The following is a 24,101-nucleotide window of genomic DNA, read 5'->3' on the forward strand; positions in this document are numbered from 1 at the left end:
GTGGCAAGAAATTATGGTGGAGCACCTCCTACTGTTGGCCATTTCACTGACCAGATGAGGCAGTTGGAGGATAGTCTTGCACGTACTTCTTTGGTTTCAGCCATTGAAACTCTGTCTGGAAAGATGGAGAATTGCATGAAAGAGCTGAAGGAGGAACTTAAAACCTCCATATCCAACTTGATGAAGGGGGATGATTCTAATTCCTCTTCCTCCAGATGGATACAAGTTTCAGCTGTTAGGAACAGACGTGCTCCGAGGAGGCCATTCCAGAATAGGTCAAACCAAAACAGACAGCAGAGGCAATCACGTGGCAGTATCTGGATAACTCTGCGTGATCAGTTTGGTGAGAACATGAACAGATGGGATGGTCAACCAACTTCTGATCTTTTCAAGAGGTTACGGGAGCTGCAGAGGGGCAGATCCCGAGGTAGCAATACCAGGAGGGTAGCTGTCGCTTCCTCAGTTTCCCAGAACAACTCTGATAGCTCCAACAGTGATCCTAATTCTGGTGCTGGACGTTGTGCCAGCTGTACATGTGGAGGTAATCCCCACCATTAGGGGTGCCCTGCCTTCCGCCAGGGGGAGGTAAGGGATAATGGAGATAACAGAATCTATTGGGATGTGTACATCCAGTGGCCTGGCACTTCAAAATTTCAGAAGTACAGGGCCTTGGTTGACACAGGAGCTCAGTGCACCATAATACCATCAAATTATCAAGGGGGAGAATCTATAACTATTCAGGGAGTCACTGGTGGGTCTCAAGAGTTGTTTAAGATAGAGGTTGATATAAGTTTAACTGGGAAGCAGTGGAAGAAACATACTATTGTAACAGGTCCTAATGCACCTTGTATTTTGGGAATTGACTTTCTGAGAGAAGGGCGTTTTAAAGACCCTAAGGGTTACAAATGGGCTTTTGGAATAGCAACTGTAGAAATTGATGGAGGAAAATTGAAGTTGTCCATTAGACCTGAGCTTTCAGATGAATCTGCAGTTGTGGGACAACATGAGATAGAGGATGTAAAGCTGCCGGTTGCTTCTCAAACTGTGCATCACAGACAATACAGAACCAACCGTGACTCTTTGGTGCCCATTCAAAACTTGATTCGTCAGTTGGAGAGTCAGAAGGTCATCAGCAAAACTCATTCACCTTTCAACAGTCCAGTCTGGCCTGTGCGAAAGCAGAATGGAGAGTGGCATCTGACAGTTGATTTCCGTGCCTTGAATGAAGTAACTCCACCCATGAGTGCAGCTGTACCAGACATGATGGAACTCCAATATGAGCTGGAATCCAAGCAGGCCAAATGGTATGCTACCATAGACATTGCTAATGCTTTCTTCTCTATTCCCATAGCAGAGGAATGCAGGCCTCAGTTTGCTTTCACCTGGAGAGGCATTCAGTACACATTCAATCGTTTGCCCCAGGGGTGGATTCACAGTTCAACCATCTGCCATGCAGTGATCCATGATGCTTTGGAGAAAGGTGGAGCTCCAGAACACATTCAGTTCATCGATGACATCATCGTCTGGGGTGAGACTGCTGAAGAAGTCTTCGAGAAAGGTAACAAAATCATTGACATTCTCTTGCAAGCCGGTTTCGCTATCAAGCGAGACAAGGTGAAAGGACCTGCCAGAGAAATCCAGTTTCTGGGAGTGCGGTGGCAAGATGGTCGCCGTCACATCCCAATGGATGTGATAAACAGAGTCTCCACCATGGCAAATCCCACCAACAAGAAAGAAACTCTGAGTTTCTTAGGCATAGTGGGATTTTGGAGACTGCACATTCCTGGATACAGTCAGATTGTGAAACCTCTATATGATGTGACTCGAAAGAGAAACAGTTTCCAATGGGGTCCTGAGCAACAAGCAGCCTTTGACCAGATCAAGCGAGAGGTAGTCCAAGCGATGGGTCTGGGACCTGTCCGAACTGGTCCAGACATTAAGAACATTCTGTACACGGCCGCGAGTGACAATGGTCCAACCTGGTGCTTATGGCAAAGAGCTCCAGGGGAGACACGAGGACGTCCTCTTGGTTTCTGGGGTCGTGGCTACAGAGGCTCAGAGGCAAACTACACTCCAACAGAGAAAGAGATTTTAGCTGCTTATGAAGGAGTGAAAGCTGCTTCTGAAGTGATTGGAACTGAGTCACAACTTCTTCTAGCTCCTAGATTGCCAGTTCTGAATTGGATGTTCAAAGGCAAAGGTTCTTCACCACATCATGCAACAGATGCTACCTGGTCTAAGTGGATGGCTCTGATAACACAGAGAGCTCGAATGGGAAATCTCGAAAGGCCTGGTTTGGTGGAGGTGATCACAAACTGGCCAGAAGGCACAAGCTGTGCTAAACCTCCAGAGGAGAGAGTAACTCGTGCAGAGGAAGCTCCTCCTTACAGTGATCTGTCTGATGATGAAAAGAGATATGCTTTGTTCACAGACGGTTCCTGTCGTCTGGTTGGGAACAAGCGGAGATGGAAATCTGCAGTGTGGAGCCCAACGCGCAGAGTTGCAGAAGCGAGAGATGGAGAAGGAGAATCCAGTCAATTCGCAGAGGTAAAAGCTGTCCAGCTAGCTCTTAACATAGCTGAACGTGAGAGATGGCCAAAGCTTTATCTCTACACCGACTTGTGGATGGTAGCCAATGCCTTGTGGGGTTGGCTGAAAGACTGGAAGAAGAATGGCTGGCAGAGGAAAGGAAAGCCAATCTGGGCTGCAGATCTGTGGCAAGACATTGCTGCTCGCATTGAGAGAATCCCAGTGAAAGTGAGACACATCGATGCTCACATTCCTAAGAGCAAAGCTACTGAAGAACAACAACACAACCATCAGGCAGATCTAGCTGCAAGAGTTTCCCAGGTGGACACAAACTCTGATCATGATCCTGATCTTGACTGGAAACACCGAGGTGAGCTGTTCTTAGCTCGGTGGGCCCATGACTCATCAGGACATCAAGGCAGAGATGCAACCTACCGATGGGGTCGTGACAGATCCATTGACATTTCCATGGATGCTATCACACAAGTCATCCATGACTGTGACATTTGTGCTGCTATTAAGCAGGCAAAGCGGATCAAGCCCTTGTGGTACGGTGACCGATGGTCCAAGTACAAGTATGGTGAAGCCTGGCAGATTGACTACATCACTCTACCTCGTTCTCGATCTGGTAAGCAGTATGTGCTGACTATGGTAGAGGCAAGCACTGGATGGCTGGAAACTTATCCAGTTCCTCATGCAACTGCACGTAACACCATTCTTGGCCTGGAGAGACAAATCCTGTGGAGACACGGAACTCCAGAGAGGATTGAGTCAGACAACGGAACTCATTTCAAGAACAATCTTGTAAAAAACTGGGCCAAAGAGCACGGCATCGAGTGGATATTCCACATTCCCTACTATGCACCAGCTGCAGGGAAGATTGAACGCTACAACGGTTTGCTGAAAACCACTCTCAAAGCCATGGGGGGTGGATCTTTGAAAAACTGGGAGAAACATTTAGCACAAGCAACCTGGTTGGTGAATAGTAGAGGTTCAGTGAATCGAGCTGGACCTGCCCAATCAGATTTGTTGCGAAAGGAAGAAGGTGATAGAGTTCCTGTTATCAGAGAAAAGAATCTGTTAGGCAAAACTGTTTGGGTATTTTCTCCTTCAGGAGAGGCCAAACCTGTCCGAGGGGTGGTTTCTGCTGAAGGTCCTGGTCACACCTATTGGGTGATGCAAGAAAATGGTGAAATTCAGTGTATTCCACAAAGAAATCTAACTTTGGCTGAGAGAGGTTAAATTCAGAGTGTTGCGCAGATACAGCATCGCGCCCAAGACGAGAGTTCATGAGATCTACGGTGCACGAACCCTGAGAGCCCTGAGTCACCTGAGAGTCCCTGTTCCTTTCTTCGCTCCATCTGCAACGAAACAAGCTGTTTGCTGTTTTTCCTGTGATTTGACTCTTTTGAATCATCTACATCTGAGATAGCCGGAATGGACTATGGTCTTTATTCAGATGTTGTTGTAGATATTATTTTAGATTAGATAAATGATAGTAGCAGCCAATGGAATTGTTTAGAAGGGGTGGACTGTGATGGTTTGAAACTGTCTTTTTAATTTTTCCTTGCAAAGTTCAAAACAGAGAAAGTGAAAGAATGTAAATAAGTCACTATTGGGTGTAAGAAAGCAAAATAACGATTGTTCTAAACACTTCCATTGGATAGATAGAAATGTTTAAGAACTATTACCCAAAACAAAGTAGGCATTCGGCACATTCTGCGTTCGGCAGTGGGGGCAGTTGCTGGGCTGTCTGGCTGCTGTTTCTTCTTCTCTTCTGGCTGAAGATAACACACTGACCTTGGCAGCTAAGTTAACAACTCTCTGCTTAACTAACTGTGCTTCTCTGTCCAGGGGGGTCTGGGGGGGAAGCTCCTGGGAGAGAGAGGCCCCTTTGGGAGGGTCCCCTTGGGGGGAAGCAAAGGGAGATCGGTTGTGCTTTTTCTGTTGATTGTATATATTTATGAATGTTGTGAATTTTTGTATATTTGTACATATTCATTGCATTTCATTGTAGATTTTAGACTCTGCTTGTAAATACAGCTTTTCATTTGCTTCCAGACTGGGCTAGCCTGGTTATTGTCGGTGGGGGGGGAATTTCAGCTCACACCGACACAAGGGTAAAGAATGGGAAGGTCACATCAGAAGGCATCCTCATAAAGAAAGAGCTTCTGCCTTTTATGACAGATGAATTGAAAAGTGACCAGACAGGAACTTCAAGTCCCAGTAGGTGGTTTCCTTATCAAAATATTTACTGAGCCATGGAAAAATGGTGTAAAAACGGCACACAGGCAGTGTAAGGGCTTTGGATGGCCATGACTGGGGCAGCAGTAACTGCAGCTTTCTCTTCACTGCCAGACACCCCTGCCTGCTGATATGCTTTGGCTACTCCACTGTGAGATCATCCTGGAAACAAGACATTGCAGCTTCAGTGGGAATTGAGAATGCAAGGTCAAACATGAGCAAAATTATCGCTGCCTTCCCCAGCTAATACCTTGCCCTTAGCTGAGATCCACAGAGAGTGTACTTAAGGACAATATTCCTTATCTCTTTTGTTTGTTTGTTCATTGTTTTAAAATTAACATTAGCACTTGAGAGAAGCTAAAACAATGCCTCAGAGGCTGTACATCACCAAGCTGTTCCATCAGCTGATATGGTGGTGAAGGGCTGATGGGAAGAATATTCCTGTTCTAGCTAACTGCTTACTAATTAGTAATGATGAGAAAAGATAATGCATTTAGATAAACGTCTGTAGCTTCTACTATATTGTTTTAAAGTGAATTAGAGAACTAAATTAAACAGTATTTCCTATTTGCATGGAACCGTGTTAAGTATTTCCTATGGAAACCTGAAACCACATGAAACTCGGGGAGTTTCACTCTGAAAGAAACCAGTTCTGCGTGTACCAACACACAAACCCTGGGTTCCAGAGCAGGCATTTTAGCTGCTAACAGCAGGAACTGTGATTGGTTTTCAAGCATTTAAAGAAACTGGCGCTACTTGCTCACATAACTTGTGGATTGATGGGATCTATCTTCACACCACATTAAGTGGGTTTTATTTGGGTTTACAGTGGTTTGTGGCTCGTTTGTCTTGCGCTTGTAGAGAATCCCAGTACTAAGGCAAAATGTAAGCAGGAGAGAATCGAATGAATCAAAATCAGCATACGAGTTTCTCATGACTAACCCTGTGGAAAGTGACAACATTGAAACCCAAATGTCGCACACACGAGTCTTACCGGTGAGCATTCCCGGGTGCTTGTGTGGTCTGTGTCTAAAATACACTCAGTAAGGTTTTGCTGAAGCCGGTGACCGAGTTAAACCCACACCTCTCCTGCTCGGACGGGCTCAGCATTCTCCTTTGCACCTTCATCCAGATAAACCGCTGTTTCACCGTATTTTTGCTGACCTTCTTTTTAGTCCTGTGGCATTTTGTGGGTGTGCCTAATGTGGCACACTGCTGTCCCGAGCTTAGTTGGTCCGGTGGCCATGGATTATCAGGTGCGTGTCGTGCTCCGCCGGCTTTCATTGCTCAAGACTTCCGGTCCCCGATCTGGAGCAGCACACGACGCTATTTTCCATTTGCCCTCACAGAGCTCCCCAGGCCGAAACGGTTGGCTCGAGCCACTGAACACGACAGAGGTTGTGTCCTGTGGAACCGAGACCAGTATCGCCGGAAGTCTCCCCAGCCGGGGACGCGTCACGGGTCGCGGCCTCCGTGCCTCACCGGGCCCGGGCCCCCGCTGCGGAGAGGGCGCTCCGCTCCGCCTCCCTACCGTGACGAAGCTTTGTCCCGCGTGAGCCACCGTCGCGGCAAGATGGCGTCGGCGTCCAGTGATAGTGAGGGAGAGGATCTGGTGAGCTATGGGATCGCGCTGCAGCCCCTGCAGGAAGGTAAGGGACCCCCCCAGAGAGCGCACCTGCACTTCTTCGGCACCTCTCTCAGGCGTTTGCGGCGGGCAGTGGGGAGCAGCAGGGGCCGTGAGGGAGCCCGGTGTGAGGCGCTGGGGCCGGAATGTCCCGGAGGACACGTTCGGTGCGGTCTGGGGTTGATGTCTGCCTCCTGACGGCCTTCAGTGCAGGAAAGCTGTGGCGGGTGAGCCTAGCGCAGACCTGCTTCCGCCTTGTCCTGCCACTGTGGAGCGTAGGGTTTGCTTTTGCAGCCAGCTGTGCCGGCCTGAGAGAGAGGTGCTGGCTCCGATCCTGGGCGAGGCGCCACGGAGTAAAGCGGTCTGGGGACGGAAGGCAGACATCCCGCGGCCGGCGTTCCAGCTCGCTGTGTGGGCCTGGAGTACAGTAGCGGTCCTGTCTGCCCGCATTCCTCTTCGTGGAGCTGAGCACCTGTCTTTCTGTTCAGTCCCCGAGCCTTAAAAAAAAAAAAAAAAAGGAGAAGGTTAAAATACACCAACTGAAGCGTATGCATCTACAATAACGTGAGAGGTCTATTTATATTCATGAAACAGACTCCACACCACCAAGGATTTCTGAACAGTTGTGACTCCTGAGTCTCTACCTCTAAATTCATAGAAATACTGTTAAAAAGATACAAATGCTTACTTCAAAGACGATAGTTTTTGTGGTTTGTTTCGGTTTTGGACACTTACGACGTGGTGTAATTTTTCAAGAAAGTTGCTTAAGCCCTGTAAGATGTTTTGCATACTTAGCAGCTAAAGGTGTACTTTCACAGGCAAGAAAACATTCTTGGAACTTGTTACCGTTTAGGATTTCTATTTGAATGCTTAATACTTTTATTTCTTTTATTATCCATAGTGTATGCAAATATTTTAAGTAGGGTGGGAATAAATGTAAACTGCTGATGCTTTCCACTTCCAGGTGGGTGCTATTTGATCCAGTTGTTAACTGCAAGGAAGAAATGGTATCTGGACCAAGGGGAGAGTGCATTCTGTAAGCAGCGTTGTGACCTGGTTTCTGATTTCTCCCCTGGCAGGTGACCGCATTAAAAAGCCAGTTCCTCTTCAAGAACAGACTGTTAGGGATGCAAAGGGACGATACCAGCGTTTCCATGGAGCATTTACTGGTGGCTTCTCTGCTGGTTACTTTAATACCGTTGGCACAAAGGAAGGTTAGATACTTTTCTAATTCATTACCATAATCTAAACATAGTGGAAACAGCTGTCGGTAAGCTTTTTTTCCCCCTCCTATTCGTTACACTGTAAAGAGTTGAAATGGTATCATTGAAGTTGTTTCCATTGAGTGTTTGAACTGTGGTTTTATAGATGTTTGCTCAATGTATCCTAGAGATGTAAAGTAAAAACGTTTGGTTTTAGTTTTCAGAAATAAGTATGCTGGGGTTTACAGCAGCTTACTTTCTTTAAAGGATGGGCTCCTTCAGCTTTTGTGTCATCACGGCAGAAGAGAGCAGACAGAACCATTCTTGGACCAGAAGACTTCATGGATGAAGAGGTAAATTTAGAAAGGAATACAAATCTTTTGGAAGTACTTGCAGGGTTTTCAGGCAATTAAATCTTCTAAAGATCTTAAATAGTGACTATGGAAGTAAGTATCTTTAAAATTAGTTCTTCTATACAGTGTTATACTGCTAGGCCCTATGGGATGTTCCATAGATTCACTTAGGAAGCATCTGTAGTCACAATGTTTAAAAAAAAAACCTCCAGAAGTCAACCCTTTTGCTTCCTCTGTCAGAAAAATACAAATACTTTTTGGAAGCTATTTAAAATATGACCCTTCAACTGCATAAATGGCTCAACAGATTTAGGCAATGTGGGGGTCACATTCCAATTTCTTTCCTTTACCATCACAGGAAGTAACATTTGAGGGAAACGTTTTTAATCTGAATTGTTCCTTTTTGTCTGTTTCCCAGGATCTTAGTGAGTTTGGGATAGCACCAAAAGATATTACAACCACAGATGATTTTGCATCCAAAGCTAAAGACAGAATAAAGGAGAAAGCAAGGCAGGTTGCAGGAGCAGTCGCCAGCATCCCAGGAACGACAGCATTTGATGAATTAATAGGACCATCAAAGTAGGTACATTTAAACAAGAGCTAACCAAACAATTCCTTTCACTTACAAGTGCTGTGTTGGTTAGACAAGTAATGTTTGTAGTCCTTGAAAGAGACTGGAGGATCTGCAGTGTTACACTTTCTAAGGTGCCCCTCACCTGGATCTTTGTTTCCTGTGTTCAGACATTCACAGACTGGGATATGGAATATATGCAAATGTTGATCCATTCAGATCAGATTTTGGAATATAACAGTGGAATTTGGAATGGTGTATGCGTATATTGTTTCTCACCATTGAGGATGTAATTTGAGGTAGTATTTTTCATTTTATTCTTAGAATAACAGTTGGTGTTGAACTGTTACGAAAGATGGGCTGGAAGGAGGGACAGGGAATTGGACCTCGCATCAAAAGAAAGCCACGCAGGCAGAAACCTGGTAAGGGAAGCAAAGTTGCTGAGCTCAGGAGCAGAAAGCTAGCATAAACTGATCATAAAGTTCCTTTAAGAGCTTCCTTTTATTTGGCCTCTTTCTTTTAATCTTGGAGAAATCGAACAAATAGCTGTCACTTAATCTGATGCTGTTGTACTCTACAGATCCTGCAGTGAAAGTGTACGGCTGTGCCTTGCCACCTGGACTCTCTGAGGGTTCCGAGGTATGGAACAGGCAAAAGCTGGTCATTGACTTGGGTCAGAATGTGTGCTGACACCTTTAGAAACGTTATCTGATGTCTTTGCACAGGATTTTAACTTGCATCTTCAGGTTTTGTAAAAGTATTCACGCATTTATTCTGCTTACTGTGAAAAAAGGTTTTCATGTGACTAGATGGGCAGTGCTTACCTATTTTCATCTATAATTTAGGCAATGCAAACTTGCCTGGGCTTGTGGTGACTCAGTGTTGTGAAAGCTCAACAGACAAAACTTTGGGTCATATTTGCTGCTATCTTTTGTTCTGTACAAGGATGAAGAAGATGAGTACCAGCCAGAGAATGTGACATTTGCACCTAAAGATGTAATGCCTGTAGATCTGACTCCAAAAGAGAACGTCCATGGGCTTGGCTATAAGGGTTTGGACCCCTCACAAGCTTTGTTTGGTGCATCTGGAAGAGAGCACCTCAATCTCTTTGCTGGTAGTTCTGAAAACACGAGCAATTTGCTCAGTGACCTGAGACACAGTAAAGGAAGGAAGCTGGGCATAACGGGTCAGGTAAGGACATTTTTCGATGCACTTCATGGTCAGCACAGTGAAATCTCAATCATTTTTTACTTCTGTGGAAGGCACCTAGTCATTGTGGGGTTATTATAAGAAATCTGAAGTGTGGGTTGAGGAAAGGGGAATGTTTTGTGGTTTTACTTTATGAAGATGTGGGAAAATGCTTGGACCTCCTAAATGCCTTCTGTTGTAGATCCTGGTAAAAATAACTGTAAGTGTAGGGTGAAGAAAATGCTGGTGTTCTTTTGAGAGCTAATAATCAGCACCTTTGCATCTCTGAATTGTTGAATTTGTCAGCTACAGAGGTTTTGCTTCCTTCAGTGGTGTTTGTATTCGTATGGAGAAACATTGTCAGTTTATTTTCCTGGGAGCTACCCTAGTTTATTTTCAGTGCCAACTGATGATATTTTCCTTCGGAGAGCTTAGCCTGCTCTAGTCAGACTGCAGATGTTGCGGGATTAGGCTCTGTCCTCATCCTGTACAGACCAAACTGGCTGTCCCTCCCTGCCATGGCAGGGAAATACCTTTGCTTTTGTGTTTAGTGAGCTTTGTTTGCTGGATTTTTTTCACTAGTTGGTAGCACTTCTAGGGGTGCATTTTCCCCCACTCTATTATCATATAGTGGGGGGACACCTTGTAAATGCATAGATGTTCTCGTGGATGTGTTCTGATCTGTGAGTTACAATTCACCGCGTGAGAGGTTTTTATGTTTTTGACTTTTCATTTATTTTATTTTAAATGTATTTCAGGCTTTTGGTGTTGGAGCTTTAGAAGAGGAAGATGATGATATTTATGCAACTGAAACACTGTCAAGGTATGACACAGTTCTAAAAGATGAAGAACCTGGAGATGGCTTGTATGGCTGGACAGCACCTAAGCAGTATAAGTCCAAAAAAAGTAAGAACTGGAGTTCTGTCAAGAGCTTCCATAATTTGTGTTTGGGGAAGAAAATAGCCCAAGTGTAGCCTCTCTTACCCAAATACTTGATTTTCAGAGGGCTGGTATCTTCTAGCCCAGATAGCTGAAGCTTTGTCTAGTTTTCCTTCTGTATTGATGTGTCCAAATCTGGACATAACTTCCAAAGCCCTCCACTCCTCACAATGTAGGTTAAACCCATTAAACCCCAAATTACTTTTTTTTTTTTTTAAAGGGGAATAAGTGCTGCTTTGAGGTAAAGCCTTCAGCTCTTCTGAAGGGAGCAGATGGTGGTGAACCATGCCTGCCGAATACAGTCCAGCCTTGCAGAGACAGGCTTTATTTGTAAAGCTGTTAGATATCCTTACATACTCCCCAGCAACATTTGCAACTTTTGCCTTGATACCACTCTTTTTAGTGCAGCTTTTAAGTGCATGAACTAGTGCAGTAATTGCTAGAGCACATCTTGATATTAGCTGTACACAATTAACAGCTCTCGAGATGTTCACTATGCATGACAGGGGAGCTGCCGCTTTACTCTTAGCCTTGTTCATCTTACAACAGTCTCTGCTAAGAGGGTTTGTAGCTGCATAGTCCAGAACCTATAACTAAATGAGAGGCAATAAAGACAAAGAAATACAATTATGCTCTATAAAATGCATTGCAAAAAGGAAAACACTAAGAAGCAATGTTGTTTGCCAAACACACATTCGAAATGTTGACCAACTCCATGGTGATTTTGTAGGGTCTGAAAGAGAAGTTAAATACATAGGCAAGATCTTGGATGGTTTTTCCTTGGCATCAAAATCATCGACTCCAAGCAAGGTAAGCAGAGACTGGTAGTTTTGTCTTAAGAATGACATAAGTTGACATGTGAGCTGTATGGACTTGACTGTTGCTCAGTGGTTTTATATTCTTGGAAAGAAAAGTTCTGGTTAGCAATAAACATTGCCAAATGAGAAGAATTGCAGCCTTGGAGGCTCTTGAATGGAAGGCTAAAATGTGTCACACTACTTGATGAATTTAAAATTTGCTTAGGTACTGGCTTTGAGCAAATGCCTTCCATACTTGACATAAAGAATTACTTTGATTTAAATGGGAAATTAAAAAATAGGCAGCTTTTTCCTCCAGACCTTTTAGATGTAGCATTGTGTTTTCTGTACAAATCAGGCCTGTTTTGGTGACAAATTGTGAGCCCTCTTGCCAGGTTTGCATCATTTGTACCATATACACTTGCATAAATGGGAAAGGCAAACAGACTTGTAGGACATGGGCCTCCTCCCAATGAGGAACAAGGAATGGCATTTGTGTGGTGTGTAAAACTGCAGTGTATGGGAGGCACATGGGTAGCCTTTGAAGTGGCAGCTTGAATGACCAGAGTGGGGGAAAAGGACTTTGAAAGCCATTAAAATACAGTAAGCTCAGAAATACTCAATAGTATTATGAATTGGTTAAATCACATGACCTCTGTTTAAAACCCCCTTAATTATTAAGCAACACCAAGAATGTTTTTTCAGCTGAAAGCTATTCATGTTCAGACTCTTGTTAACCTTGCTGGGGCATGATGTACATCTTTGCTTGGTTTTGGTAATCATGACATCCTGTCATCAAATTCTGGGATGCTTTGGGCTGGAAGGGGCCTGTAGAGGTCATCTAAGTCTGGCCTCCTTGCAGTCAGCCTGGGGCTATTACAATACCAGTGTAAGGGTTTGTTCCCTAAATTTGTGTTACAGTGCCACTTACTGATGGGGTCTGAAATAATCAGTAGCTTGTAATACCTGTTTCCTACTGCTAAGACACAAGTTACATTGAGGTGGCTTTTCCTGAAGCACATTTGTGAGCATTAAACACAAAGTTGTGTCTCTCTCTTAGTGGTTTCTTGTTTTGTCACCCCCCTGCCAAGACTTACCCACCACCTGACCTGCCACGGAGTTATAGACCAGTCCATTACTTTCGCCCTGTGATAGCAGCTGGGAGTCAAAGCTACCACTTACAGAAGGCACTAGAGGAGTCAACTGGAAAGCTGGAGAGTGATGTGACACAACAAAGCAGGCATACTTTGAATGCCTCACAGAGGAGGGAACGACTGGGAGAGACTGGTCTCAAAGGTATTGATAGATCTGACCTCACCTTTGCTTGGTTTCCTGCTTGTTTATACAACAGTAAAAATTCAGTCTAGCTATGAGCACTATTTTCTAATCTGAAAATACTACATCTAGTTGGACTAGCTAGAATACCTGGTCAGTGTTCAGTTTCAGCAGAGGGATTGTTGGTGTATCTGTCTTTTCGTATACTTCATTCTTGTAAAGGTGAAATGTGTGGGATTGTGTTTCAATATGGGTTGGGGTTTTTTTTTTTCTTTTTTTGTGGTCTTATGAGTTTGGAACATACTAGGTTCATTAAAAAGGTAATTTCTAAATGTTTTTCCCATTTCTACCTACAGCAGAAAAAGATGACTAAAGTTTACAAGATAATATGTATGTGGTGAATGACATAAAATATGCAAGAGAGTCCAGTTTCTTACCTGCTGTCTGCCATTACACTCTCTTGATGCCTATGAGCGCTTTCTCTGAGTGCATCTGTATAGTGGTGGGCTTCGTCCCTCCACTCAAGGAGCACAAAGAGTTGTAATAATTTTTCCATTTATTTCTTGCTGCTTTTTTGGCTTTAGGTCCAGCTCCTTCTGTTTTGGAATATCTGTCTGACAAAGACAGAGAAAGACTCAAAGAAGTGAGGCAAGCATCTGAACAACAAATGAAAGCAAAAGCGTTGCCTCAGCAGGCCCAAACCAGCAGGTTCCAGCCAGCATCCCTAGAGGATGCTGCTCACAAGTGGCAAATGTTGTTGGGAGAACAGCTAGCAAATGCTGGCTCTAGTGACTTCAAACCATTTGCCAGAAATCCAGAAAAACAAAGAAGATATGAAAGCTTTGTGAAAAGTATTAAACAAGGAGAAAAAGGTAACTGATCAATTCTGACAGCTATTTTTTCTCTGAAAAAAATGTTTCTCTGGTTTTTTTTTTGTGTGTCTTTGGTTTTTTGTTTTGTTTTAAATATATGAGGCATTTTGAACATTCCCTAGAGGGCAATGAGTAAGGAGCAGGCATTACAAGTAAAATTGTTTTAAATCTCTGTCTTGCACTTGGGAAATGCTGCTTTCTTCCTGCCTTGAATCTGCCTCTGCTTAATGTGAGTGCTCAAGCAAACACCCCAGCAAGTGTCCTGTTACCTTCTGCTGGGAAAGCATCAGACCTAGTTAGGCTGTGATCTCTGCTAAACATTTCTCTCCTTACCTTACAGTAGAGAAATTGGACCACTATTTAGACCCAAGTATGACAGAATGGGAGCGAGGAAGAGAACAAGAGGAGTTCTTCCGTGCAGCAATGCTCTACAAATCCTCAAACTCAACACTGTCATCCAGATTTACTCGAGCCAAATATGAAGATGATATTGACAAAGTTGAAGTTCCTCGGGATAAAGAGGTGTGTGCTGCTTGCAGGCCTCTTGTACATGGGAACTGCAGCTGCTGCCTTAACCCTGACCTTCGCAATTCATTTCCTTTAAAACTCTTGTGGGCAGAATGTCAGCATTTTGTTGCCCTTTTGTTTAGCAACCTTTTGAAGACACTCAATACAAAGCAGTGATTTGTTAAACTACTCTTAAATATTTATGTTTCTGTCCTGCTCTTAACTCTTACAGCAATAATAGTAAATTAAGTAAGTTTTTACTTATTTAGCAGCTACAAATGTTTTATTTTTTCAGAATGATATTGATGATAAGGAAACTGCTGTGAAGATGAAGATGTTTGGCAAACTCACAAGAGACGCTTTTGAATGGCACCCTGAAAAGCTGTTGTGCAGAAGATTTAATGTTCCTGATCCATATCCCAAGTAAGATGATTGATACTTTTTGAAAATTGTGACTTATTCATTCGCTTGTGGCAAGTCTGGCTTGATGTTCTCGTTCTGTCTTGTAACAGACACAATACAGAAGTGCCTGATAGCTTTATGTGACCCATTAAACATGGTGACCTCTGGCAATACAGCATGCATTTTATGGGTGGATGTTTCACCTTGTTGTAGGTAATTTGAGGTCTTTTATGTGCTGTAAACAATAATCAACAAACATTTTTTAAATTTCCCTCTAGTTCTTCCATTGCTGGGTTACCAAAAGTGAAACGGGACAAGTATTCTGTGTTTAATTTCTTAACTGTGCCTGAGCCCACCACACCTGTAACTCCAGCAACAAATGAAAACATCCAACAGAGCAACAGTCTCAACAGTAAGTTTGTTGTTCCTTTGTTCACTTGGCTGTAAGTGAGATAATTATATTTAAAAGGCCTATCTTTGTCATGGAGAACTTCCCCATCTGGTTAGGTTTTTTTTAGTTAAAAAAAAAAATTCAGTGACATAGAAACAGAAGTCAGTGATATTATGCTAATTTCTACTTAGAAGACCTTTATAGCTCAGATATTCATTAGAAAGATTTTTTAAATGTCAAACTGTACTGAAGAGGCAGAGTAATTTAAAATCAAATAGGCCACGAAATGCAGCATAATTTGGCATGCAACTCATTTGAATGTTTGGGATGTGTTTTTAGAACCAAAGAAACCTTCAAGATGGGATATGTCAGATAAAGAGAAGGAAAAAAAAGACTCTATCAGCAAATTCATTAGTCTTGCTAGATCAAAAGCTGTTGCTCAGCAGCAGCCAGTGCCAGCAACAGAAGAAGGTGGAACTGGGCCGAATGAAACTCTTCCTGCTGAGGTGAGTTTACAGTGGTACTTGACCTGGAAGGGAACAGCTGTAAACCCTTGCATCACCCTGAAATGAGGGTGGGCAATAGGTAAATTTGATTGAATGCAGAGCAGTCTGCAGAGAAACAAGTCAAGACTTGAGGTTATGCTTTCATGTTATAACTCTGAAGTGTGAAAACATTGACAGCAGTACCAGGACAGCAAGTGTGACTGTGGTTGAAGAAACAACTTCAAAGAAGAAAAAATGTAGCTTAGCAGTATGGCAGTTGAAATCAGTCCCTTACACTCACTTTGCTCCAGGCACAGAATGTATTTTTTTCTGTTCTGAATTGAGGAGGGTGCATACTTTGGGGAGAAAGGTGTTTTCCCCCCCCGCCCCACTTCTACTTAAGTTTAGTAGTGTATAATTGGTGTCTGAATTAATGAATTAGAATTCAAAATATCTAGGGATTTATTTTCATATATTGCACCACCCTGTCCAGCCTATTAACTTAGCTGGGCAGTGTTGCAGAGTTTGACTGTGCTGGACTAGCAGTAGCTAAGGTTGTCTGTGATGATGGAGTGTTTTGTAAACATGTCAGGGTGCTTGAAGCTATTACTGATCAGAGACTGGTAGCTTCCATAGTGTTCAAATGCAGTTTATTGTGATGTTGTTTTGCAGGTAGCTAATGAAGATAAGAGCCAGGAAGAAGAAAGCAGACCATCCATGGACTTATTTAAGGCTATCTTTGTGAGTTCCTCAGATGAAAAATCATCTTCCTCTGAAGAGGAGAGTGATGATGAACCGCAACCAACTACTTCAGTAACAGATTCAGAGCCCACCAAGCAAGCTGCTCCACCAGACAGTTCTTTATCCAATGCACAAGGTAGTACTTAATGGGTGCTCATTGTTGTAAGTACCTTGTGAAAGTTGATGACTCAAATACTCCAGGAGTGCTTTTGTGCAGATCATCTAGTACTGGTAGAGCTGGCCCTGTCATAAAATGTCAGGAGCACAACACTGAAAAGGCCTTGCATGGGGCAGCGTTACTGATATTGCCTACAGTATTTTCTGCGCTTCAGAAGCAAACTGGAGCATGCTTGTTGAACAGTGAGAGAAAACAAAACATCTAACTACTTCACTGAGAAATACAGAGAAACTATTTTTAATGTATGATAAATCGTAAGATGAATTGTAAGATGAATTGATAAATCATGAGTTTTGTGGTGGATGTTTGAGAAATTCAGAAATAACTAACTTGTATTTCTTAGATAATGAAATCCACTCTCCAGGTACTGACATTCCAGTAAAGTGTCATGGGGACATAATTTTACTAAAACATCAAAACGTTGCAGTTATTGGCATCCCAGTTACGAAAGTTGCCAGAGTACTCCTGCAGGAGAGGGAGAAGATCTATCTTTTACTCCCTAATAAAAATTAATAAGAAAGCTGTAAAAAGCTGCCCTCTTTTCAGGATGTCATTAAACAAACCTAATATACAATCCACATAGTACCCTTACTGGCACAGCTGGTTCTGTTAGCATGTGACTTTTAGCATTCATTAACTTCATCCATCTGGTGGGGTGTTTTGCTCTGCAAGTAATGAAAAAACAGTGCTGTGTTGCTAAAGGAAAGCAAACACACACTGGTACTAAGGTAAGCAGTAACTGTATGGTGTGAAAAGTCAGTTCTGAGTGAAAATGAAAAAACCATCAGCCCAGTGTGCTGGCCTGTAGCAGCTACCCCAGTGGCCAGGGCAGCCCACAGGAGGAGGCGGCTGAGCCTTTGGCTTTCTTAGACCATTTTAGAAAGTCTCTTTTAACGTTCTTCAGCACCTCTCAGAGAAACTGTTTCCCTATTTTCCTTTCAGATAAGGAATTGGTTTGGTTTGTTTGTTTCACAGAGAATCTGGCTGCTACAACTGATACTGGCATTTCTTTGTTGCCTACTTCAGAGCAGGAACTGGATGCAGCAGAGGAATTTGGACCAAAGTTGCCTCCAGCTTTTTCTTCTGGTAGGCTCTGTAGAGTTCTGGTGTGTAAATTCTGCACATTGAAGTTGTACAGACATTTCTCTCTAAAAAAATATCTGGAGTAGGCACTTTACCTCTTAAATGCCTGTGTTATATCAAACTGTCATCAGCAAATGCTTTGTTACCATGCTGTGAGCCTCCAGAAGGAACCTCTTTGCCTGTGTAGGTCTACGCAGGCAAGTATAAAAATTTGTAGTATAAATATAGGGCCAGCTTTGCCACTTCCTTTATTAAGAGATTGCAAAGGCATTTCATTACAGTTGGAAGGTTGCAGTTAGCAGTCTTAGATGTTTCATTCCCATTTGCAAGCTTAGGGGTTTGGTTTTGTCTTTTGGAAACTCTTCTTTTAGAGGAAAAGCACTGTAGAAGTTAACAATTATCCTTTTTGTCATGTTTTTCGTTGTTCTGTTGTTTTGTCTCTGTTTGCTTTGTGCTTTAGGCCCTTGGCAACAGGAACTGGTGGAACCAGCAAGTTTTCCTGGTCCTAGTAAGAAAGAAAAACATAGGAAGAACAGAGAGAAACACAGGACTAAGAGAGAACACAAACACAAAAAGGAAAAGGTAATTAATTTATAGGAACTGTTTACTGTTTTTTGTGATCTGCCAGTCAATGTTTTCTATTATTTTTGCTAGGTTGTAGAAAATGGACTGGGACTAGAACTTTATCACTTGAGCTTCTCAGGTGTCTTGACGCCTGACCTTCAGAAGTAGGGTGCTGCTTTTTCCCTATTTGCAGTGTGACTACAGGTACAATATTGTGGGTATTTTAATGTTGTATGCTGAAGATGTCAGGCATGTTCTGGGAGCTGCAGATAATTCATGGCTTGTATACAAATAACAGTAATGAAATGTCTGGTTTGGGGGGGGGGTTCAGTGCTTGGGATAAAGTGGGTGATTTTGATGTGTATTTTATTCCAGACTGAACAGTGGAAAAGAGTCATTGTTAAATGTTCTGTTTCAGCTAAGCTTGGAGTCTACACCAAAATCAACTTTTTGCTGTGGTTGCCTGACAGAGAAACCCAAATATTTCCCAATGAAATAAGGATTTTTTTTTTTTTTTACAGAAAAAGAAACATAAGAAACAGAAAAACAAGGGAAAACACAAGAACAAAAAATCAGAAAAAGACAGTAGCTCAGGCTCTACAGATAGCAGTGACAGGTCCAGTGACATAGGTACCACAGGCCTGTCACCCAAAGAGCTTCTAAGAAGGTAAAGAGAAGTTGAAGCACTCAAGCTTTTTCCATGACTAATCAAGCCCAGAGCTCAGGAGCTGTCGCTCTGGTGAGCCTGTTTGCAACAAATATGGTCAGACAGTCTCTTAGGAATATAAAATACTGCTCAGTTTCAGTTAATGTGAGAAATGATTAAAAAATTCAGGTGTTTAGAAGCCACCCAGTACAGAACCCTGAAGCTACCCAGTATAGAACCCTGTTAGTTAATAGAGAATGATATTTTTGGGAGGTATTTGGATGACCAGGTATAGGTGATGATTGATTTTTCTGATGCTTTGTCTACATTTTGTTACTTGGAAACACTGGAAGCAATGTTATCTGCACCACGAAGGTTTGAGTCTGCTTTGGTTTGTTCACAATTAGCAAAAGATCCAATGCAGATAGATGTATTGTGTGGCATTAATGCTTAAGGTAATTCTGTGCTTGAGCAGGGAGCAGTGAAGCAAGCAGAGCAATGCTGGAGTCATGCTCATGTCTGCTGCACTGAGACTGTGCTGGTACACTCTTGTAAACCTCAACTTGAACATAGTGCCAGCAGGAAAAAACCTGTCCCCTGTTTCATTTTGCTCATGCACTAGAAAGTATAAACAAAAGGAACTGTCTCTAGTTCAGATTAAGCACATCCCATCTGGAATAGTCACTGCCCTGACTCCTGTTCAGCTGAAGGAGAGGTTTGAAGGTATCGTTGAAACACCACATCCAGCTGGCCTAGTGGTAGACTGCTTGGGGTCTAGGGTATCCAGCGGAATGCAGGTGTGCCACTGGAGGGGCTGGCAGAAAGGGCTCTGCCTTCCACTCCTTTGGAACCTGAGTATCCTTCATGGATCAGTGTGGTGCTGTTAAAAAAAATAAACTACTTCTGCTTTGACTTCTAAAGAGCTAGGAGAAGCTTTTTTGCATGTAGCACAGAAAAAAATTTGTTTGTACAAGCAGCTGTGGAGTTCTGTCTATGTCACTGGGAAAATGTTTGTATCTTGCATAGCTCAGACCTCTCACACTCAGTTTTAAGAAACTGCTCAAGTAATTAAATGTTCTTAATGTTGCACATTACTGTTCAATCTGACCGCTTCCTTTTTCTTTCTCCCTTTTAGGTTAAAACAGCTTCAGTATTGAAAAGGCAGCTTGCTTTCTTCAGTGCTGTTGGCCTGGTCTCAGGCTTCTGATCTCCTCTGTGATGGTAGATCAATCATGTATATGTTGAAGCACTGTAGATACTGTATTCATATTGAATTTGTTTTAAAGTAAATGTGCATATGTTCATTTTGTGATGCTTCACATGTTCAAAATGTGTGGATGATGGAATGTTGAAAAGCCCCCTTTCTGGGCAGCTTAAGCTGAAGTTCTGCAGGCTCTGTTTTAATTAACTTGAAACAAGATATTTTAATAAATGTAAGTATTGCAAATAATTTTTGTAGGACATGTCATTGCCCAGGACCCCTAAACTGCTTTCAGTTTGAATTAAATTAGGAAATTAAAAATGAAGGCAGTACAAGATTTGTATTGGGTGTAAGTGTTCTTAATGAGTCTAATGCAGAACTTCTCATTGCTGTTTTGCAGTATCTGCCTGTACTTGGAGTTTTCCCATCTCCAAACTGGATGCAGCATTTGCTGTAGTATATCTAAACCAATAAACTGACATTTGGACACAAGTTATTCGGGGTAGTGTACTAAAGGATCACTACTCTAATCTGCCTGGCATAGTTACCAAGAGAAGGGTTTACACCACTCTCTTTCTTGCAGTACATTTTAAAGGCAGTCATCATCTTGTAGAGTTACTTTAACAGGAACTGCTTTTTGAGTGATCAGCTGTTAATCACCCACAGAACTTCTCTTGTCCAGTGCACAAGTACAGGCCCCTTGGCCTTACTCCACTTTATAGCGAACCCAGCCCTCAGCAGGATCCGGATCCTTCCCTCTCTCATAGCCTCCTTGTCCTGTGCCAGCCCACAATGGTGTCATCAATGTACTGTAAGTGTTCTGAAGCTGCACCCTGTTCAGTGCAGTCTGGAGCAGTCCATGGCATGTGGTGGGCCGCGAGCCTGCTGTCCGGCTGCCACTGCCTGAGGTGGCACACACAGAAAATGGCAGCAGCGAGGGACAGTGGTGGCGAGCCCCTAGCCCAGGGACCAGAGGGTGGCTGGGGATGCCCTGAGCCGACGGTCCAGGCGGTCCATGAAGGGAGGGCAGCTGGGCTGGGCCTGGGCAGGCCCTGAGGGCTGGGGTGGGCAGGGCCTCATACCCAGAGGCAGAGAGGGGCTGCTGGCAGGTGAAGGCTGGAGAGTTGTCTGCTGCCTTAGCTGATGTGCCTGTGGCAGCTGGTTCTTTCTTAGCTCTGGTCACAGGAAGGCCTGCTGGAAAGTCAAGGATACAAACTCCAAAGTGACTGAAAAGCCTTTGCAAAAGCGCTGTGACAGAAACTAGCAGTCTTGGCTAAAATACATGGTCCTGGAGTTCAATGTGCTGCTGCCTATTGGGCCAGAACCAAGAGACAAGTATTAGAAAGGTGTTAGAGATGTGAGATGTCATGAGAGGCAGGATTGGGAAACCAAATCCCAACAAACCATCTTCCACCCAAGAAAAATGAAAATAAAATCCACATCTATCAACCCTTCTTTCTCAACCAGGTTTGGTACATCTGCTCCAAGCTAGTACCAAGCAGAGGACATAAACTCTCCTCCGACAAAAGGACCTTAACATGGCCTCCTCCTGTTCCTGCTTCCATGCTGCCCCTCATGGACCAAGCTCTCAAGGAAAAACATTCCTAAATCGTGCTCAGATCCCATTTAAAACTGAGAGAACACAGTGATACTGTGAGCTCCTGACATTTTTGCTTTGAAGACACAGAAAGACTTTCAAGCTCTTATAGTGAAGCTCTGGTTATGTTATGGATGCATCATCAACAAGTTAAAAACAAGGCTGAAATCAAACAAGGAATGTTATACAGGCATGGAGGCTGCCTGAATCATCAGGGGCTCTTCTGAAGATAAACAGTAAGCCTCCTGTTTCTTACTTTGAACACATCCTTGACATTAAAGGGTGACTCCTATGAGCATGTCATGTGCATGGAATCACAGCTCTGGTTATTAATATTTTAAAACTGAGAGCCACTGCACAAAGCTTGCTCTTTTTGTTCTGCCCATTCCTTTGCCTAGCTTAGTCATGTATCTGACTCTGGAGGAGAAGTATAAGTTAGAGATCACACAGTTACCAGCATGGCCATTTTCATACTTGTCACTTGCATTTTCCTTTTATTTTGGGCTTAATTTGCACCTTTTATTTTGCTCCTCCAAGTTTTGTGTAGTTAGTTCAAAATTCCAGCTGCTTTGGGCAGATCTGAACTGGGGAAGTGTACAGATAGTGCATGCTCCAAATCTCAATTTAGTCTAAAAGATAGCTGGGAGACACAAGAGTTGTGAGCCCCGGAACGAGAATGTAGGTGTGCTAAGTAGATGGCAGGCATTGAGATCTGGCATATATTAAACAGTCCTGACAACTCAAGAGCTGGTAATTTGATACAGGAATACTGTAATGTGATGCAAACACATCAAATAGTTCTGTGAAGGATCTCGAGTGTTGGCTTCTTACCCAGTGCAGGACTAGGCTTCTACCATAATCCAAACCTTTTTTCAGACATCCTGAAAAAAACCAAGAACCTCAAAAGTATAAAAAGTGCAGGCAATTTTCAGGTTAGCACCTTTATGTTATCTAAGAGCTACAGAGGGCTAGATCCAGTAAATCAGGAAGCCTTGAATGAAAAAAGGGATGGCAGGCTTCGAGAGCACGAGTGTTAGCTGTGAGAAAAAATGGACAGCTGGGCACTGGCTGGTGGAGAAAGGTTTACAAGGATCTGGGTATGGGCATGGATGAGACCCTCTTCAAGAAATCTCTGGTGAAAACAGCTGTGAGGGGAAGAGATGAACTCAAGTATGCCTGTGAGAGAACTCGTTTCACTAAGCCTTGAAAAGAAAGATTAGTCTGAGAGGTCCAGTCTATGGTTGAAGGGTAACAAATTAAGGCTAACTTTAGTGATCTATAAACTTTGTTTTCTCTTGTTTACAGTTTAGCAAAGCACTTCCTAATCAAATCCATTTGTTGGGTATAGCTACAGTTACAGGCACAAGAAAGGTTTTTCAGATTCTTCATACTGGTGTAAAAATAACAAAAAAAGGCATTTCAGTTCATCAGCTCAGACGGATGTGCGTTAATTACTTCACTCCTGAAGCTACAGCTCTGAGCACACAGATACTTGGGCCTGAGATGCAGCATGTAAAGTATGTGAAGTATGTAACAATTTTAGTTGGGAAAAATCAGAGTTCACATAAAGTAGACATTTATTCAAGAAAAGTCCTGCAAATCATTCATCTTAGCAGTAAAGTTTGAGCAGCACTGTGTCAAGCTTACTGCACCTATACACACTTGGTGCATCTTAGTTATGCTGCTTGGTACCATAGAACAGTGTCAGTCACTGGTGCTTTGGAAACTGACTAACAGTGTAAAAATGGACACATTAGTTCTTTCCTGTGGCTGTCAATGGACATCAGGCAGCCTTTTGTGAGTAAAACCATCAAGAAGACTCTGATCCTTTTTCTAACTTGTGACCATATCCCTTACAAAAATTCTTTAGAGGAGCTTTCAGGCATTGAGAGAAGTTGAGGTTCATCTCTGACAGGATGTAGCACAAACTATTTATCTAATAAAGTCTGCCTCTAACAAGGAGCAGGGTATGTTTTCTACACACAGAGCGGTGTGTGCACAGGTCGTGAGGTGCAGCAGTGAGCACTCAGCAGCGTGTGCACAGATTGTGAGGCCCAGAGCAGCAGCGTGATCACTCAGCAGCAGTGTGAGCACTCAGCAGTGTGTGCACTCAGCAGTGTGAGCAGGCACAGCGCAGCAGTGTGCACTCAGCAGTGTGAGCAGGCACAGCGCAGCAGTGTGAGCACTCAGCAGTGTGTGCAGGCACCGCATGGTTTCTTTCTGGCATCATTAGCGACATTGCGGCACTTAACCGGGGCCCAGTCTTCCCTTGCTAGCCTCAGCGGTGAGCTCTGGGCAGTCGAGGCGCTTTGGCATAAGCAGGACTGGAGCCTCACCGTGAGGAGCCTTGCCTCGCTGGGTGTTTGAGCTGCTGACATTTCTGTGTCTTCGCTCAGCCTTTCCACGTCCGGTGCCCAGGCCGCCGCCAAGGCGAGCGCCCATTTGCAGCCATGCACCGAGGAGCAGGAGCCGCCGAGCGCCAGCCGCGGCTCGGTGTCTCCCGGTTGTTCGCAGACGCAGCACGAAGTACTTCTCGCCTCGCAGCTGCCCGTCTAGGCTTGGAGGGAGCGGAACTGGGAGCTGTTGGCCTGTGTGGGCCGTGCGGCGCCCACACTGGCAGAAGCGCGAGGCACAGCAGAGATTGCTGCCCGGCAGCAGCGAGCCGAGCCCGCTACGGTATTGGGGCGGCGCAAAAAAACCCACTTACTGTCG

At 43.6% G+C, this 24,101-nt stretch overlaps 1 protein-coding gene across 2 annotated transcripts; it reads left to right on the plus strand.

The window, feature by feature from the left end:
* Positions 1-6,346: 6,346 nt before the first annotated feature.
* Positions 6,347-20,108, plus strand: GPATCH1 (G-patch domain containing 1). Of its 2 annotated transcripts, XM_054389527.1 has the most exons (20): positions 6,347-6,422; positions 7,477-7,611; positions 7,867-7,952; positions 8,371-8,531; positions 8,848-8,945; positions 9,104-9,162; positions 9,469-9,714; positions 10,470-10,617; positions 11,381-11,460; positions 12,539-12,743; positions 13,307-13,594; positions 13,938-14,116; positions 14,397-14,524; positions 14,782-14,915; positions 15,234-15,414; positions 16,072-16,256; positions 17,274-17,384; positions 17,842-17,963; positions 18,467-18,612; positions 19,727-20,108. In XM_054389527.1, exons 1-20 carry the CDS (start codon positions 6,347-6,349, stop codon positions 19,746-19,748), a joined length of 2,790 nt encoding a protein of 929 aa, XP_054245502.1. In that variant the 3' UTR covers positions 19,749-20,108. The 2 variants fall into 2 exon arrangements, with proteins under 2 accessions (XP_054245502.1, XP_054245503.1); XM_054389528.1 differs by lacking the exons at positions 6,347-6,422; positions 8,371-8,531 and having other exon boundaries at positions 7,582-7,611; positions 13,935-14,116; positions 15,234-15,400; positions 16,052-16,256.
* The last annotated feature ends 3,993 nt before the right edge of the window (positions 20,109-24,101 follow it).

Source organism: Indicator indicator, chromosome 19 (genome assembly GCF_027791375.1).
Source record: "Indicator indicator isolate 239-I01 chromosome 19, UM_Iind_1.1, whole genome shotgun sequence".
Classification (NCBI taxonomy): Eukaryota; Metazoa; Chordata; class Aves; order Piciformes; family Indicatoridae; genus Indicator; species Indicator indicator.

Coding starts and splice junctions, on each gene's coding strand:
- GPATCH1 (XM_054389527.1), top strand. CDS start 6,347: ATGGCGTCGGCGTCCAGTGATAGTGAGGGAGAGGATCTGGTGAGCTAT. Junction 7,953..8,370: donor AAGACTTCATGGATGAAGAG/GTAAATTTAGAA, acceptor TCTGTTTCCCAG/GATCTTAGTGAGTTTGGGAT. Junction 8,946..9,103: donor GCCACGCAGGCAGAAACCTG/GTAAGGGAAGCA, acceptor TGTACTCTACAG/ATCCTGCAGTGAAAGTGTAC.